General features: G+C 42.9%; 1 protein-coding gene across 2 annotated transcripts in view; it reads left to right on the top strand.

Moving 5' to 3' along the window:
• Positions 1 to 18,839, top strand: part of ATF6 (activating transcription factor 6) — a 243,267-nt gene that overhangs the window by 105,430 nt on the left and 118,998 nt on the right. For both annotated transcript variants that reach the window (XM_083156669.1, XM_083156670.1), the window contains exons 8-11: positions 2,320 to 2,505; positions 2,628 to 2,719; positions 6,320 to 6,448; positions 16,602 to 16,718. In XM_083156669.1, coding sequence (XP_083012795.1) covers positions 2,320 to 2,505; positions 2,628 to 2,719; positions 6,320 to 6,448; positions 16,602 to 16,718 — 524 coding nt within the window. The remainder of the gene's footprint in view (positions 1 to 2,319; positions 2,506 to 2,627; positions 2,720 to 6,319; positions 6,449 to 16,601; positions 16,719 to 18,839) is intronic.

An 18,839-nucleotide genomic window follows, 5' to 3' on the forward strand; every position in this document is an offset into this window, starting at 1 on the left:
GCGAAATAAATAGTATAGTTAGAAATTACTCCATGGGTTCAATACAAATATAATACAATATTTAAATTTAATAACAGTCATGTAACACACGGATACCATTCATATGGTGTGTAGGTACTTTTTTTTTTTTTTTCTGTTTTCTTTTCTGGAGTAATCTATTAAATGATGCATGACACTAGAGCGCCACTGTACCTTCCTGATATGGCTGGTGTCCTTTATGATTATTGTATCATATATAACAATCCTCCTATATGTTTGGGTAATAGCCCTGATTTTGGATATCAATAGGTAAATAGATATTAGAGGTTGGAATTAAAGATATGGTGCTCCTCCAACCAGACAGGGATGTTTTCTCTGTCTTGATGTGTTTACAGCCCTGGGAATTCCCTGTTGGTCCCCCAGACAGGTACTGGCCTGGACAATCACTGCTTAGCTTCTGAGTTCGGATGGAATTCAGGCGGCCCAGTGATGCATGGCAGTAAATTCCTTGTAGATAATAGTACCCCACTGTCCTTATAGAGGAGCTAAGATTTGCTTCTGCTTTTTGTCATGTATAATATAAACCTCTCTGTTACCAACATGCATTGCAGAGAAGTCACAAATAACACGACAAATGAGAGCGTATGAAGGTAAGAAAGTAGATTAGAATGAGAGTTGGTGACGGTGAGCCCCTCTTCTACTGTCCACCATCTATCAGTGATATCGAATGGTGGATGAGAGTGATGGGAGTCAGTGATTGCGCACCAGGATAAAGAGTTGAAAAATGAGGAATGTACCTAGGTCTCCAATGAGGAGTAATACATTTGGTGTCAGTACTGGTGTGACCGAACACCTATTTGTATCCAAGGGAAACTTTTCTCAAACAATTGGCTTCGTAAGTTTTGGGGACCTATACATTGATGTATGATGTGTGTGATTTCCCAATTAGAGCCAGCTAAGCATAGGAGAGGTCAGCGCCTTTGTAAAATGCCTGTAAGTCTGCATTGCTCCTACCTTGGACTTGCTAACGTAACTGGTGACCCCGGGTCAGGGGGCGGGTTATAGGGGAGAGGGAGGCAGGGAGCATCCTGGGTACATTTTTTGTAACCCTTTGGTGTGCGCTCTGCTACCTCACATCTAATACCCAGCCTTAACTCCTGTGTCCCCTATGGACTCAAAGAAAGGGATTTATTAAGGTAAGACCATAAACCCTATTTTTCTTTTGGTGTAGTCTTTCGGTTGTTCATATGTTATCAGGCACACTTGGCATTGAAGTGTACATGGATGGGACTGTGGACTTTTATGGTCTTCACATATGTCTCAATGCCACTATGCACTTTACATTGGTTACACTCAGGGCTTGAAGTGGTCCTAGAGATGGTGGAACTAATTTCCCCTGACACGAAACCCCCCCCCCCCCCTTCTTCTTTAGTTGGAGCACAGACCAGTGCCAGGGATTTTTGGCTCCAGCTGCAAATTTGTTTTCCTACCTCCCATTCTTAGTGGTCCCACAATAGTACCAATCAATTTAAAATAACTCCACACAGTAGCACAATCATATTCATATTATGCCTTATGCAGTGCACCTGATTCAACTTATGCTAGACCGTAGTACTCCTTACACATAATGTCCACAGTAGTGCTGTTTATATACATATGTCTCTGTCCCTCTATGCCGTGTATCCTTCCACCAGCTTTACCACCTCTGTGTCTCTCCAGCCCCCTCTCACCCTGTCTTCAGCATGCAAAGTGTCTGCTCCTCTTATGCTGTATACACATGCTACAATTTGACATTGGATTTTGACTATAGTTAAAATAGAATCGGTATCACATAGACATCTAATCGAGATAAAACATGTTCTTAAGGTTTCTATTCTGATTCAATGCCGATGTGCGCTCCCGTTCAACTGAAATCGAAAAGCCAAATAGACAGTTCAGCAATGACTATATAGTGCAGATTGAATGTAGATAGTATGAATTGTATGTAAATAGCACATGAGTTAGCAAATATTGCATAGCAATCGAATCTTAGTCAAATAGAAAAGGAATCTCACCGTGTGTACACACCATTAGTGGCCCTTCTTCAAATCAGCAGTGGTAATGTCATGGCATCACATACACAGTGCCAGAAAAGAAAGCCGCTGGGACAGGCTTTTCTGTTGGAATAACTGTGCAGGGCTGTGGTGGTGGTGGAACTCCGTTCCCCCTACCATTACAGGTGGTGGAAATCCGTTCCAACCAGTTCCCCTCCACTTTAACCCCTGTTGCACTAATATAGTGGTGTTGTACTGTAAAATATACGGCAAGTAATAATTATGTTTCAAAATTGTTGTTCAACAGGTAAATTTGATGCGAAGGCAGCAAAGGATGATTAAAAACCGAGAGTCAGCATTTCAGTCTAGAAGGAAGAAAAAGGAGTATATGCAGGGCTTAGAACTCCGTCTGCGTGCAGCTCTGTCTGAGAATGAGTGGCTCAAGAAGGAAAATGGGTCCTTACAGAAATTGCTGGAAGAAGTTGTGACTGAGGTGGGTTTCAGCTAATGTTCATATATTCTGTTATACCTGTTTGTGTTAGCTATAGCATATAAATAAGCTGTTGACAGAATTGAGAATATTTTGTTAATTCATTTTGTTTGTTATTCCTGCAGAATCAGAAACTTAAAGTGACTGCCCCGAAAAGGAGAGCTGTCTGCCTGCTGATAGTGGCTTTATTTTTAGTGATCAATTTTAATCCCATTAGGTAACGTATTGTTTAAGATCAAGTTGGAATAAAAAAAGAAATAAACTAGTTTATGCTGTCTCCTCAGAATTTAGGAGAACATGAAGCTACAATAATGCTCATTGGGTACTTATTTGTTAGCCGGGTGCCCGGCTACGCTACGCTGACAACGTAGCTTTGGCTATGTTGTCAGCGTAGCCATTGCTGGGAGGTGAGGCAGCGGGTGGGAGGGCGTCGGCGGCCGGCTAATCAGCAGGCGGGCGGTGAAGCAGCGGGCGGTGAGGCGGCGCGGGCGGGTAGGCGGGTGGCGGTGACGCGATGCGGCCTCTGGGGGAGCATCACATGTTTTCCTGGCTTCCCCAGTGGCACTAGCCAGCCACCTTTTCCATCAATGGTCCCCCTGCCACCTTTGCCATTGATGGTCCCCCAGCCACCTTTGCCACCTTTGTGTTTTTACACATCGATGGTCATCCAGGGATGACCATCGTTGCCTTTGCCATCGATGGGAAAAAGTGCAACTGACCATCGATGGTGTATAAGTATGCAATGGTTGACCATCAATGTTTTTACACATCGATGGTCATCCAGGGATTTTTTTCGCTGGGACTGTCATGGTGGACCCACGGAGAGCATATCCCCACTATCCACGTCATACCGCCACTATCCACGTGGGCGTGGAGTTAAATTTTTAAAGTGCAGCGAGCCCCGCGAGGGGATGCGGATACGTCCGTGAGGGGATACGCGTCGCCACACTTCGGGCTCGGTGGCTCGCTGCGCTCGCCACACTTTATAACATTAGCTCCACGCCCACGTGGATATTGGGGGTATGACGTGGATAGTGGGGATATGAAACATTATGCATTAACCTATAGATTGTAAGTTTGCAGCAGGGCTCTCCTACCTCCAAGTCTGTCTGTTGTTACCCAGTTGTTTTATCACTGTTTACTATTGTAAAGCGCAACGGAATCTGCTGCGCTATATAAGAAACTGTTAATAAATTAACGTAGCTCAAAATATGTAACTTACGTAGTTTACGTAACTAGCATAGTGGTGTATTGGTATTCTCAATACACCACTACGCAAACTACGTAACGGGCGCCCAACTAACATATAAGTACCGCTCATTGTGTATTACACATTGGCCCTTATTCTGGTTGGTGCGGTAATGTCCGCGTGCGTTCGTGCCGCCGATGTTTTGTGTCTGCGCATGTGCAGAGGCGTCTCTGCGCATGTGCGAACGGGACGCACGGCCAAATTCCGCATGAAATGTGTACACTACGAACAGGGGGTGGAGAGGGGCGTGAAGGGCTGTTTGGGCTCATTACCATATGTTTACACCCCGCATTTCATGGGCGTTCCCATGAAAACGCTGGGCGTACGTATGGTAATGCGGCCGTGACGCACGTGTAGGGGGCGGACATATGACATTGCCGGATGTTAGCTTCCCGCCCAGATCCCTGCTTTTGCTCGGAGAAATGCCCGTGTGGTCTGAGGTTGCGGGAGCTGGCGGACCACTCGGTCCTGCATTCGATGTTCTGCGACCATCGAATGATGGGGGAGGTTCCAAGAGATGGAGGAGGTGTATCCGTAAGATATTCACTCGTGCTCCGTGCGGTCAGCGGATTACCGCATTCGGACGGAGTGAGCGAGCCGTACGAAAGGCGGGGTTTAGGACGCACGGTCCTGGCCGCATATTCGGCTCCGGCCGAACCGACCAGAATAAGGCCCATTGTTTGTATTCATCAAAAGGATAATCCATCAGTCTTTTCCTATACTGTACAGTACTTCACTTCAGTAGATCTGTATAACATCAACAGATGGCGGTATTCAATGAGAATACCTGCGAGGTGCAGCGAATCCTTTTTAGGATTCGCTGCACATTCGCCACGTTCCGGAGCCGGCGGGCTCCGGTATTCAACGTGTCAGGGGCTCGCTGCCCCTGACTGGCGAATATGAGTTCCTGCGGCGATTGCCGCAGGGAGCCTGAGGACGGTGGCAGGCAGAGAGATGGAAGTCTATCTGCCTGCCCCAGAACGTTTGTGGGGGTTAGGTGGGCTCCCCGGGTGCCAGGCAGCACAGGCTGCCCCCCGGGGGTGCCAGCAGGGGACCTATATTCACTATACCCGATCGTAATGATCGGGTGCAGTGAATATATGAATATGTAATGAGCGGCTCGGCTCCGGCGCCCCCTGCTGGCTGCTGTGTAAAAAAAAAATAATATATATATTTTTTTTAAATTAAATATATATTCATGAATAAAAATAGCATGCCCCTCCTCAGAATAAAATTCCTGATTTTTTGATACCAAATGTAAAAAACAAAACACTTTATTTTAAAAGTTCACATTCCACTTCTCCATAAAAAGATAGCGATTGCTACTCGGTGAATCATGGCGAAAAAAACCTTCAAATGTATTCGCCATGTGGTCATTGAATAGGGTGATTCACCGTTTTAGTCAGAAATTCGCCAAACAGCACAAATTCGCCATAAAAACATGGCGAATCAGGCTCATTGAATACCGCCCAGAGTGTCATGCTACATACGTGCAAGCACAAGCCTTGAATAATATAATAAAAAAAAAAAAGGAAAACCTGAAGGAAATTCAGTTCTCGATGACGGGTGCAGATTGCAGCAGTTTTTAGGGCTGATAATGGCTCCCCACCTTTGTCTACCTGGCTGAATTTGGAATTTGCATAAAAGTGCTAGCTTCCCTATGGGGCATTAAACACTTTTAAACTAAAACCATTTTATTTTTAATCCCCATTATCTATAGAAATGCGATCTTCTGAAATGCATAAAAAGTGGTCGCTTTGCATGTGACTGGACAATTTAGAGGAATTTACAGGAAACCTATGACAAGACTTTAAAAAGGAACTCAAGTTAATATGGAGATTTGTCTTGTGTGGGTGCAAATTATGTCATTTCTAACATTGGAGCAGCCTTGTGAAGAGATAAATTGGAGATACTGTAAAGTAGAAATGCACCAGCCAATCAACTCACAACTGTCATTTTATCAAGCAGCGCTTATTGGCTGATGAATTATCACTTTCCACTTTTTCTCCACTATATCTCTTCACCAGGCATCATACATCTGCCCCATTGTGTAGTATCACTATTTTATTTTTTCCATTGGGAGTATCAAAATAGTTTAATGCTAAGTCACACATCTAAAATGATCCCTTTTCTTTACTGCAGTTTATATTAATAACCGATAACATATAGTTGCTGACCTTTTTTTCATTATAAAATTGATCACATCCCTGTAAGAAGGAGAAGAAACTTAATTTATGTTATTCATATCCATTAATGGGAATTAGGAGGGAAATCGCTTGTTGGCAAAGAATATGAATTGCCATTGCAGCAGCATTTAAACGCCAGCAACGGCAGCCCTTCTCGCACCCTTTGCCCAGCTGATTCACACAAAAGTACTCACTACAGTATGGAACTTTTGTGCGAGATCCTGCTGCCATAAAACATGGCGGCTGATGCGTTACGCCAAATACATTTGCCAATAATTGAATTGTCCTCTGGTCTATGATGTTATGATTGAAATGTCCTCTAACTAATATTATTTTAGGTAAAAATTAATTTTGATTATGCACTTTTTTTTAATTTTAATAGTATTCTTCAGTCTAGCCCGGGTCCCTTTGATGTAGAAGTCAGTACTGTCCGCCACAATAGGCACTTGCTTGAGTTCTCATCTGGTGAAATGAATATCAAAGACCAGGAAACACCACAGCAAGATATGGGGTAATTAAACACTTATGTATGGATTTTTTTTTTTTTTAACAAGTTTATTGACAGGTTATAGAATCAATACAACTCAATAAACATACATGAGAGCATTGTATATGGCAAGTGAGAAAGTAATCTTATCATACAAAGTGATATTACCAGAGCAAATCAAATGATTGATGCATGTAGTGTGAAATGGAGATGAGGGGCATTTACCATTCAGAAAGGCGTCCGATTTCTATATTTTTTTTATAATTTTAATTTGTATTGTATGCATAATAATAGATAAAAGGGATGTATTTATCTATCTGAAAGTTGTTATTAGCACATGAGATCAGCGCTCAGCACACTTCTCTCGTCCACATGTTGGGCTCATTTCATGGTTCTCTGTAGTTGTGAAGTTATGAATAATTTTTCTATAAATAGTATTTTTATTGAGACTCCACATTCCTGTTTTAGTGTAGGTAATTGAGTTGTATTACAATTTAAACAAACCTAAATTGATTGCCTGCATTTGTTTTTAATTCCTAAAAGTGCAGAAACTATATTATCATTTTATTGTTCAATTTACCATTCAACTCCATTCCTAATCAAATTCAGGTTCACAAAACTAAAATTATCTTGAAACTTGGATTTCAGAAAATAAGAGAAAAATTAGTGGTGAGAAACGCACAATAAATTTTAAATGAATTACTTCAGATCATATGTCAGTCAATTTGATAACTGTGAATGCTTTAAGAAATTGTCTACAGTCGCAAACTTTTTTGTGTGACAATGTATCGTTCTGACAGTATGCTGTCACAGCCTGGGGCTTTTCTGACTGGTAATGACTTGATAGCCTTTTTTTTTACCTCTTCCAAAGTGATAGTCTGCTCTAACGTTGCACATTCTTCCACGCTTATATTTGGTAAGTCTATCCTAGTCAAATAATTTTTAATCTCTTCCTCTCCCACTTGCAACGTCGAGGTATATATCTTCTTGTATTATTGTACAAATATCTGTGCTATCTCAGGGGTGGTTTCAGCAATAATCCCGTGTTCTATTTCTAGTCGGATAATATTATTTGATGGAGTGGCACTTCTAATCTTTTGGGCCATATAGCTTCCAGGTATATCGTTATTTAAATATCTACTATGGGAGAAGAATGTCTCCTGTCTCATTGCACATATACGTACTTCATTTACCCATTCGGCATTGGATTGCACCCATTTTTTTTTTTTTTTGCCAATTCCGTTCTTGTTTGCCAGTACTCAGCTTTTAAAGTTTTACTTTCCCTCTCTAACTCCTGGTTTTTCTCCCTGGTTGATCTTTTAATTTGTGCACTCCTCTTAATTAACGATCCCCTTATTACTGCTTTTCCTGCATCCCATACTATATCCCTAGATATAAAGCCACCATTCTTAGAGAAATATTCCCCCCACTCATGTACCAGATCCAACCCACTGCCCATTTGTTCTAACCATATTGGATAGCATTTCCAGAAATTGCAACCCTTTTCCTGTTTAATTTGCATCATTATGGGTGCGTGATTGGATATTCCCCGGGGGAGGTATTCAATTTTTTCAATCCTTGATAGCAGTTTATCATTTGAGAATACCATATCAATATGGGACAGGGAGTTGTAAGATTGTGAATGGCATGAGTACATTGGTATGTCAGGATACTTCTCCCTCCATATTTCTCTCCATCCAGTGTTTGTTATAAATGTATCGAAACCCTAATTTCCACCAGTGCCTACACCTTTTGTTCTATTTCATCGATCCAAATGGGAGTTCATTACGTTGTTAACATCTCCCCTACATTATTTCTGCACCATTGGATCTGGCCACAAAATCTACGGCTTGTTTCAGCACTTCATATTGGAATGGTGGTGGGATATACATCGCTAGGATACACGTTTATATTTTGTATTTTACACTGTAAGAAAATATACCTACCGTTTTTGTCAATCTGTTGTTGTTTATATACAAATGTTACATTCTTATGTAACGGTGTGGGGTGTCTTCCCACCCCCCCTGCCCCAGCATAACAAGACCCGGGCTTATTGAGCTGGTCCTGGTTTGACAAATAAGGGGGGGGGGGAACAGTGATGGATGGGGTACCCTTGTCTTGTAAAGAAACCCAGCACCAGGCTCAAAAATATGGGGGACAAAAAGTAGACCCCCATCCCTTATTTTAGAACTAGCGCTGGGCTCCAACAGCCAGCAGGGTAATGCCACAGCCATGGGACACTTATTATACAAGGTCCCCGGTCCGTCAAATAACCCCCAGGTGGGTCAGCCCTGGACTGGGTCCCTGGGGGAGTGGGAACTTCCCCCAATAAAGCCCCCCCCCCCTAAACCTGCAGGTGGATGGCTGGGTGATTTTTGTTTAACGATAGAAGTAATGTAATACCTTGGGTTGTGCTGGGTAACTACAAGTCCCAGCAATCCTCCCCGTATGTCTGTACTTGGAGAACCACTGGGACTTGTAGTCCCACAGCATGACCAAGGTTACAATAAATTCACACCCAATACAGTAAAGTTTTTATTAGCATACATGCATACACCCATTCACACACCCATACATACATACATACATACATACATACATACATACATACATAAATACATAAATACTCACCACATCCCCGGGTCTGTCCGCTTCTTCAGTATTCATGGGGTTAAAATAATAAAAAGATGTGCCCAAACTATTCATCGGTTAAAATAATAAAAAGATGTGCCCGAACTAGAAGCGCCACTTGTGTGTATTCTCACCAGCTGCACTTTCCCCGTTGTGTGTATTCTCACCAGCTGCGCTTTCCCCGTTGTGTGTATTCTCACCAGCTGCGCTTTCCCCGTTGTGTGGATTCCAAGCAACCAATCAGGGCGGTTGAAACTGTCTCCAATCAGGTGCATTTGCAATTTTGATGTTGTCTATGAGAAAATATCTGGATGCGAATTTTGGGTCACGGCAAAACTTGCACTTTTTATCGCAGTTCGCATGCTACTACATGTACAATTTTTGGTAAACGTGATTTCAGACGTTTTTGCCCCAAAAAATCACACCGAATTAAATCTGGCCCCTGTTTTCTTTGTGATTTATTTCTGCATGGTTCCAGATTACCTGTGATATGCCAAACTATTTTGAGATAATTTAAGTTTCCTGATTTCTGGACTTTTTCAGAAACCATTGTCATTGTGAGCCAAAATGGATATACAACACTAGTACCTTTTAACCCAGGGGTCTTCAACCCATGGCCCGCGGGCCACGAGTGGCCCGCCGAGTAGTTTTAGGTGGCCCGCCAGTGAATTGCGTTTTTTTTTTTTTTTTTTAAATGCTGTGCTGATTTAAAAAAAAAAATCCTTCCGCGCGCTGCCCCCTTAAAATCCTTCCCATTAGCAGTGGGACGTGGCGGAGGTGGATGTGCTGGCTGGGGCGGGCGGGACTGTGCGCGAACATATGCATTGTGTACTTCCTGACGCCGCGCACCCGTCCTGCCCATGTCCTTTCAGACAGCCGGGAGACTGGAGTGGGTGTGACAACTGCCGGCAGCCGCGCACCTGTCCCTGCCTGCTCCATGGCTGTTAAGACAGCCAACGCCGCCAGCAGCAGCCCTCTGAAGGAGACCTCTGTAAGGGACACTAAGGCAAGTGTCTCAGGAGAGGATGATGCCGGCTAGCTACCGCGGTGCTGAATACAGGGGAGTGGGGGTTGGCAGTGCAATGTGGCCCTGTGTATGGGGAGGGTGCTGACTATGGGGGAGGGGGGGCTGGCAGTACAATGTGGCCCTGTGTATGGGGAGGGTGCTGACTATGGGTGAGGGGGGCTGGCAGTGCAATGTGGCCCTGTATATAGGGAGGGTGCTGACTATGGGGAGGGGGGCTGGCAGTGCAATGTGGTGCAGACCAAGGGAGGGCTGGCATGCTGCGCAATGCAGTGCTGACTATGGTGGCATTTTATGAGGGACACTACTGGTGGCATTTTGTAAGAGGCACTGCTGGGGGCATCATATGCATAAGCAGGAGTATTGGGGGCCTTATAGTGCAAGGTGCAATGGGCATCATAGTGTGAGGCATAATGTGCAATGGATGTCACGGTGTGTGGCATAATGTGTAATGGGCATCATGGTGTGAGACATAATGTGCAATGGGCATCACGGTGTGTGGCATAATGTGCAATGGGCATCCCGGTGTGTGGCATAATGTGCAATGGGCATCCCGGTGTGTGGCATAATGTGCAATGGGCATCCCGGTGTGTGGCATAATGTGCAATGGGCATCCCGGTGTGTGGCATAATGTGCAATGGGCATCACGGTGTGTGGCATAATGTGCAATGGGCATCCCGGTGTGTGGCATAATGTGCAATGGGCATCACGGTGTGTGGCATAATGTGCAATGGGCATCAAGGTGTGTGGCATATTGTGCAATGGGCATCACGGTGTGTGGCATAATGTATAATGGGCATCATGGTGTAATGGGCCTTCATGTTTATATGTCACTGTGCGGCCTTTAGACAGCCAACTTAAGCGTGGAAGGACAACAACCATTCCTGCGGTAACCAATGTCTGGTCATGCAGGTTGCAAAATTGAGATGTCAGGTAATTTTTTTCCTGCTAGTTCACAATCTTATCATTAGACCACGCCCCTTATAATTAAACCACACCCCTTTTTGGGAGCGCGCCTGCGGCGCTCGCAATTTCTTAAATATCAAATTATGTATGGGGGGGCTGCATTTTTATTCTGTTCGCCCTGGGGCCCTAATTGTTTAGAAATAGCCCTGGTGCAGACTATATATTGGGGGCAGGGTTTATGTGTATGGGCAGCTGTGCCAACTATCTATGTGGGGTGTGTGCTGTCTATCTATTAAGAATTGTGCTGAATACCACAGTAGAGCTTAGTGGCCCTCGGGCTTCGTTGAATTTTTTAATGTGGCCCACACTGTCTTAAAGGTTGAAGACCGCTGTTTTAACCCATAGTCTATATATTATGCTGTATTTGGCAGGATTTAATTAAGCCCATATTGTTCCTTTTGGTTCTAGCAGGGTTGAACTATTTTACGTTGATTTTCTTTCCATATTGCGGTTGCTGGCTTTTAAAATAAAGCCGTGCAAGTATACACACATCATCATACAGGTTGAGTATCCCCTATCCGAAATGCTCGGGACTGCGAGCATTTCGGATAGGGGAATTTTCCGGTTTTTAGAATATTTTTTTTTAAGCCATACTTACCTGTCCCCTGATGGTCCCCGGGCGTCCCTCGGCGTCCGCGCAGTCCCCGGGCGTCCACAGCAGGCCTCCGGCATCTTCTCCTGGTCTCCAGCGGTCCCAGGAATGCATTGCGCGAGTGTGCGCGCGCACCGGTGACGTCACCGGCGCGCGCGCACACTCGCGCAATGCATTCCTGGGACCGCTGGAGACCCTGGAGAAGATGCCGGAGGCCTGCTGTGGACGCCCGGGGACTTGGTAAGTATGAAAAGAGGGTTAGGGGTTAAAAAAAAAAAAAAAAATTCGAATGATTCCAAAAACCACGGTTTTTGTTTGGAATAATTCGGATAAGGGATGCACGGATAGGGGATACTCAACCTGTAGTATGTTAGCTATTAGAGGGTTAATAAATCAGAGTAATACCATAAACATTTACAGACAGATCAGTCTTTGATATTTCTATTTACACATAGGAAGACAGACATTTACACATGACCAAATCTTGCCATTTACATCATATTAGCATTGTTCTCAATTAATAGAAGGAAATCAGTTTATTAGTTCTTATATGCAGAGTCTTATCCCATGGAAGCTGGATTCTGTCAGAGAGGAACTCTCTGGAGCCCTGTGTTTGAGAGAGAGGGGGAGACTTTGGGATACTTAAGTTGTTATTTGAAGACTGGAGAAAAACATGTCCATGATGAGCTTGAACCATGCTAAGTGACCATAGTGGCAGTTTACATGTTTGCATGGCTTAATAATTAGAACACTAAAACTTTGAGAACATGTTGAGATAATGCAGTTAAATATTTTTTAAGTCCTCAGGGGTAGATGTATGAAGCAGTGATAAGGGAGGAGAAGTGATGAAATGCCTAGTACTTTATCACTGGCCAATTAGCTCCTGACTGTTAACTTACAGACTGGGTTTAATAAAGAATAGTTAGGAGCTGATTGTCCGGTGATGAAGTACCAGGCACTTGGGCCTTATTCTAATCCACTCTTTCTGACAAAATCCTTCTTAGATGGGCAAAACCATGTGCACTGCAGGTGAGGCAGATGTTACTTGTGCAGAGATAATTAGATTTGGGTGGGGTTTTACTTCAAAGTGAGATCTATATTGCAGTGTAAAAATAAAACAGTCAGTATTTACCCTGCACAGAAACAAAATAACTCACCCAAATCTAATTATCTCTGCACATGTTACATCTGCCCCCCCTGCAGTGCACATGGTTTTGTCCGTCTAAGAAGGATTTTGTCAGAAAGAGTGGATTAGAATAACCCCCTTTATCACTTCTCCATTATCACTGCTTCATACATCTACGCCTCAGTCAGGAAGGATAGATTGGAAAGTTAAGATATGTTTCCTCACATCACCTGTATCACTTGTGCATCCACCATTCAAATATATTGCAAGTTGACAGGAAAAATATTTGTTTAGCAGTGCTGGGGCTACTTGTAGTTAAAGGCAGCCACATACTTGTTTTACTCTTTTCTACAAAAAGCAATTAGTCTAGTATGGAGTAGACAAATGGTCTTTTTTTACCTGGGAATACACTATGTGTTTTTATTATTTTAGACCCATAAATTGTCTTGGTGGAATGCAGACTCTTGCATAGTAGCCATGTTTTTTGTCATTAATAATAGTCTTACTGTGCCAATGAGGAGCCATGATGCTTTGGGAGACAGAAGCATGCAAGAGTATGTACATATATTTATAGGGATTCAGTGGCAATATTGGCATACAGGATACTAGCAGTCAGAATACCGCTGCCGGCATCCTGATATTAAGTATGGTTAGCCTTAGCACATGGGGGGTTGCTAAGGTTTAGGCTATGGGTAGGGAAGGTTGGGATTAGTCACTAAGAAGTGGGGTTTAAGCTGGACATACACATGAAGATGTATTGTCCAATCTGGCTGGTTGGAACAAAAGTCTGCCAATTTATGGGAGCATATGACAGTTGACCATTTGCTTTAAAATGCTGGAAAGCTGACAAAAACGGTCATTCATATATAACCAGATTTTTGTTCCACTCAGCCTGACTGGACAATAAGGGTGAAATGTAATAAAATCATAAAGTGAGAGGTTTTGTAAGAAATATCCAGTTCTTTTTTTAATCGGCAATCATTTACACTGCACAATCAAACTGGTTTTGCAGTGTAAATGATACCGCTTTAAAAAAAAAAAATATATATATATATATATATATATATATATATATGGAACAGGCGTGCACCCCTGCGCTCGGTGTGTGTCAGATAAATCAACAGAACAAGGACAAAGTTCCCCAATAGATGATAATGAGGGAAGAATGGGCACCAAAGTCAATGTATCGACTTGCAGCAGCTTTCCTCTATATATGGAGTAGTCTCTGGAATCCACAGAGAGATGGAGATCTAGAAGGAGGCAGAGGAAAGGCGCTTCATGGTGCAGTATTTTTAGTAAAGGTTTTATTGGACAATAAACATCCTGGTACAGGTCAAAATAAACTCGTACCATATATAAAAACACTGTGGGCTGGGTACCACAAGGTTTAAAAGTAGCCAAGGGCTAGACTGCTCACGCTTTGGTGCTGGCACATGGAACCACCGAAATCACCGCTATGCTGGCTTGCAGGGAGGCGTGTAGGGGTCACCAGGGTCCAGACATCAGCTGTGAGGTACAATAGGAGCGTCCATGTGCCAGCACCAAAGCGTGAGCAGTCTAGCCCTTGGCTACTTTTAAACCTTGTGGTACCCAGCCCACAGTGTTTTTATATATGGTACGAGTTTATTTTGACCTGTACCAGGATGTTTATTGTCCAATAAAACCTTTACTAAAAATACTGCACCATGAAGCGCCTTTCCTCTGCCTCCTTCTATATATATATATATATATATATATATATAGATTTCTTACCAAAACTCTCACTTTTTGATTTTCTCATCCTATTACATTTCACCCTAATCTTTAGGTGTATGGCCAGCTTTAAGGTTAGGCTACAGAACTGGAGGGTTAGGTTTATGCTATGGTGTAAGTAGGTTAGGGTTAGGCTGTAGAGGTGGGGGTTAGGTTGTGGTGAGGAGGGTTGGGGGATGACGTATACCAGGCCTGGCCAACCTGAGGCTCTCCAGATGTTGTGAAACTACAAATCCCATCATGCTTTGCCACAGTTTTGCTATAAGGGAGTGTTAAAACTGTGGCAATGCATGCTGGGATTTTTAGTTTCACAACATCTGAGAGGTTGGCCTGTCCTGACGTATACTTTCTGAACCACTATGAATATTCCCTCCTTCAGGATGCCAGAATCTGTATCTTGACTGCTGGCATCTTCACCGGCAGTTATCCATATGTATTTCTATTTACACATGCTGCCTGCATATTTAATTAAAAATAGTGTTTTGTTTTTGAGACATCCAAACAAAGGTACTTGTGGAGTATCACGGCTCCCATCGCATGCCATCGCATGCCATATATAGTGGCATGCGATGCGATACGATTTTTACAGATTTTGGCCGTTTTTTTACAAAATCGTATGCAATCGCATCGCATGTGATCGCATACGATTTTGCACTGAAAAGCATCCAAATGCATTGGAATTAGTATTAAACATGTTCAATGGCCCCCAACTGGCATTTTTGAGGCTGTACCACCCCCACTATCAACGCGAACCCGAAGCGTGGTGAGCGCAGCGAGCCCGCGAGGGGCGGCGGTGGTACGCGTCCTACAACCTTTTCATACCCCCACTATCCACGTCGGCGTGGAGTTGAGAATAGAAAGTGTGGCGAGCGCAGCGAGCCACCGAGCCCGAAGCGTGGCGAGCGCAGCGGACACCTGTGAAGCCCGTGAGGGGACGCGGATACCTGTGAAGGTATCCGCGTCCCCACGCGGGGCGCGCTGCGCTCGCCACACTTCGGGCTCGGTGGCTCGCTGCGCTCGCCACACTTTCTGTTCTCAACTCCACGCCGACGTGGATAGTGGGGGTATGAAAAGGTCTTAGGACGCGTACCGCCGCCCCTCGCGGGCTCGCTGCGCTCTCCACGCTTCGGGTTCGCATTGATAGTGGTGGTGGTACAGCCTCAAAAATGCCAGTTGGGGGCCATTGAACATGTTTAATACTAATTCCAATGCATTTGGATGCTTTTCAGTGCAAAATCGTATGCAATCGCATGCTATACGATTTTTTGGCATATGATGCCCATCGTGGGAGCCGTGATACTCCACAAGTACCGAAACAAATCATCCTGGAATTTTTTACTCTTCTGAGAAATATTTTATTTTATTTTTACTTCAGCAGCATTGTTTGTTCTACACATACTTAAACCAAAATCCTGTATACCTCTGCATTATAGCTGTTGTACCAGTGCTTATTTGTGTTAGATGCTATAATAAATTGTTCATACTTTGCCAGTTAAATACAGAAGAAATTTAGTGACACTTCTATAATTGTTTTAAATCACTTTTGATATTTTTTATTTTTATCTTTTACTGTTGGCCAGGCGTTCAGTGGCTGTGCGTGATGCCGGCCGAACTCATTGTTTTTTTTTTAAGGGGCAGTCATTTAAAAGGAAAAAAAAAAACTCAGAGTATGGTAGGGATCCTGCAAGGCCGCCAGACTCGCACTGCATTACATCCTGCCCATTTTTTTCTGTTCACTTGTATTCCTATTGTTTCTCCATGACTGTATGATAATGGATTTCTCAGTGTTTGATCCCTTTCATGCTTAACTTTTAATTTCTTTGCAAAAACTGGACAATTCTTTTTGCATAGCTCGAAATGCATTTAGTCCCCCACACAGTGCGATAAGCAAATATTATAATCTTGCCTTGATATACTTGAGTCCTTCATACCCATGCTAAGACTTGGAGAATCCTTTATTTGTGCAGTCAGTTCAACACAACAACTTTCCATCAACTATAAAGTGATCTATTGAACAGTTAGTCATCCATTAATTTTTGTAATATTAAGGTTTCTTACCTTTCCTACTTCATCTTCTGATTCATAGGCATGGACATTACATCTCTACCGAAAAGGCTTTGATGGTTGTGAAAGAGGATCCATTGCTCTACATTCCTCCACCTCCTCCCTGCCGACCACATTTCAACCAGACAGAATCCCTAAGGTCAGTAAAAAGTGTACATTCACTTATGAGTACATTTATTTTAGAATTTTTTATGACATTTAAAATGTGTATATATTTATTATGGAAGCGTCATATCTATGGACATGTCCTCATCTAGCTTCAATACACTATGCCTGCCGTAAGTGAGCCGTAAGGTCCTGTACAATTTTGCTAATGTCAGGCATTTTCTTTTTTTTATCCACCCCAGAAATGCTTGTTAGTTGCAACACTTTTAGGATGCAGGAGGAGACTTTGGTGGTTATTCTGGTTCACTTGCAAAGGCAAATTCCTTCTCAAATGGGCAAAACCATGTGCACTGCAGGTGGGGCAGATGTAACTTGTGCAGAGAAAATTTAATTTGGGTGGGGTTTTACTTCAAAGTGAGATCTATAATGCAGTGTAAAAGTAAAGCAGCCAGTATTTTCCTGCACAGAAACAAAATAACCCATCCAAATGTAACTCTCTCTGCACATATTACATCTGCCCCCTGCAGTTCAAATACTTTTGTCCATTTAAGAAGGATTTTGCTTTTGCCAGTGAACCAGAATAATAGCCTTTGAGTATAGTTAGAGACTCAGGGGGAAATTTACTAAGATGGGAGTTGTACTTCACATGGGATGTTTCTATGGGCAACTAATAAGATTCTATCTATCTAGAAGGAGCTAAAAATGCAAGAAGTAGATTCTGATTGGTTGCCCTATGAACCTCCCATGTGAAATAAAACTTCCATCTTAGTAAATTTCCTTTCCAGTCACACACAGATTCAAGTGACATACAGTATATCAAATAATCAGCACAGTCTCCTTGTATGTTCTACTGCAGTGCATTACAAATAAGATGCATTTTTCGAGAAAAAAAATACGCCAGATGCAGTAAGAATCTTATGCAGCCTGGTGTGCCATGTGGGGCTATTTGTTGTGAATGCAGCAAAGATGTTTGTATAAATATGTATGTATGTATGTATGTATGTTTTGGGATATCCGGTCACAAGGTCCACAGATACTGTGTTGACATTCATAATATCTACATAACAATGTCAACATGGTTCAATATGTCATCAAACAACATTGTTGACATGTTAGCAATGTTAAGGTTATGCATAAGAGAAACAACCACTGGAACACTGCTTCATCAGTTGATTGCATCAGAACTGCTAGTCACATGACCACTTGGATCCAGAAGACTGCACTGGAGATGCTGTTTACACCAGGAACAGGTAATTAACCCCTTCCCGACACAGCCTGTTTTTGCCTTCCTGACAGAGGCCTTTTTTTCAAATCTGACAGGTATCACTTAAGTGGGGATAACTTTTTTTTGCTTTTACTTATCCCAGTGATTTTGAGATTGTTTTCCAGTGACACATTGTGCTTTAAATTAGTGGTAAATTTTGGTCGATACAGTTTTTTTTTGGGGGGGAAAAATACCAAAATGTCGTAAAAAAAATGGAACATTTTGCTATTTGCAAAATGTAAAATTTTCTGCTTGTGAGACAAATAATCATACCACTCAAAATAGTTAATAACTAACATAAACCATATCTAACCTTTATTATTACATCATTATTTCAACCTCCTTTAATTTTTTTTGGACACTAGGGGGCAGCAGAGTCTAAATTTTACACATCACACAGTTTAACGCTGCTTTTGGCTGTTCACGTTTGAACAGCCAATCGCAGCGATCGCCCATGTCGGGGGGCATCGCTGCCCCCCCGGGCAATGAGGGAGGATATCTGCTGTCAGGGACAGCAGACATCGTCCCTCTGTCACCGCGTCTGTAGACGCGGTGACAATTCAAAGGCATGACGTACATTTATGCCATGTGTCTGGAAGTACATCTCGACCATGACGTAAATGTACGTCAAATGTCGGGAAGGGGTTAATACCTGCACCACCATGGAAGTAATGTCCACACTCTATCATGTCAAAATCCCATCTGTTTAGGCACAATGAATATTGACATGGTCACTGTTGACAATCTAAACATGTTGACAGGTGTCCACATTTCAACCATGATGACCTTTTCATGTCATTATGTTAACTGTTAACATATCACACACTTGTTTTAGGATTTGCCATTTCCAAAATACTAGAACTGAAAATTTTGAGAAGAATTCATGAGTTC

Source organism: Crinia signifera, chromosome 8, assembly GCF_055691185.1.
Source record: "Crinia signifera chromosome 8, ASM5569118v1, whole genome shotgun sequence".
Lineage (NCBI taxonomy): Eukaryota > Metazoa > Chordata > Amphibia > Anura > Myobatrachidae > Crinia > Crinia signifera.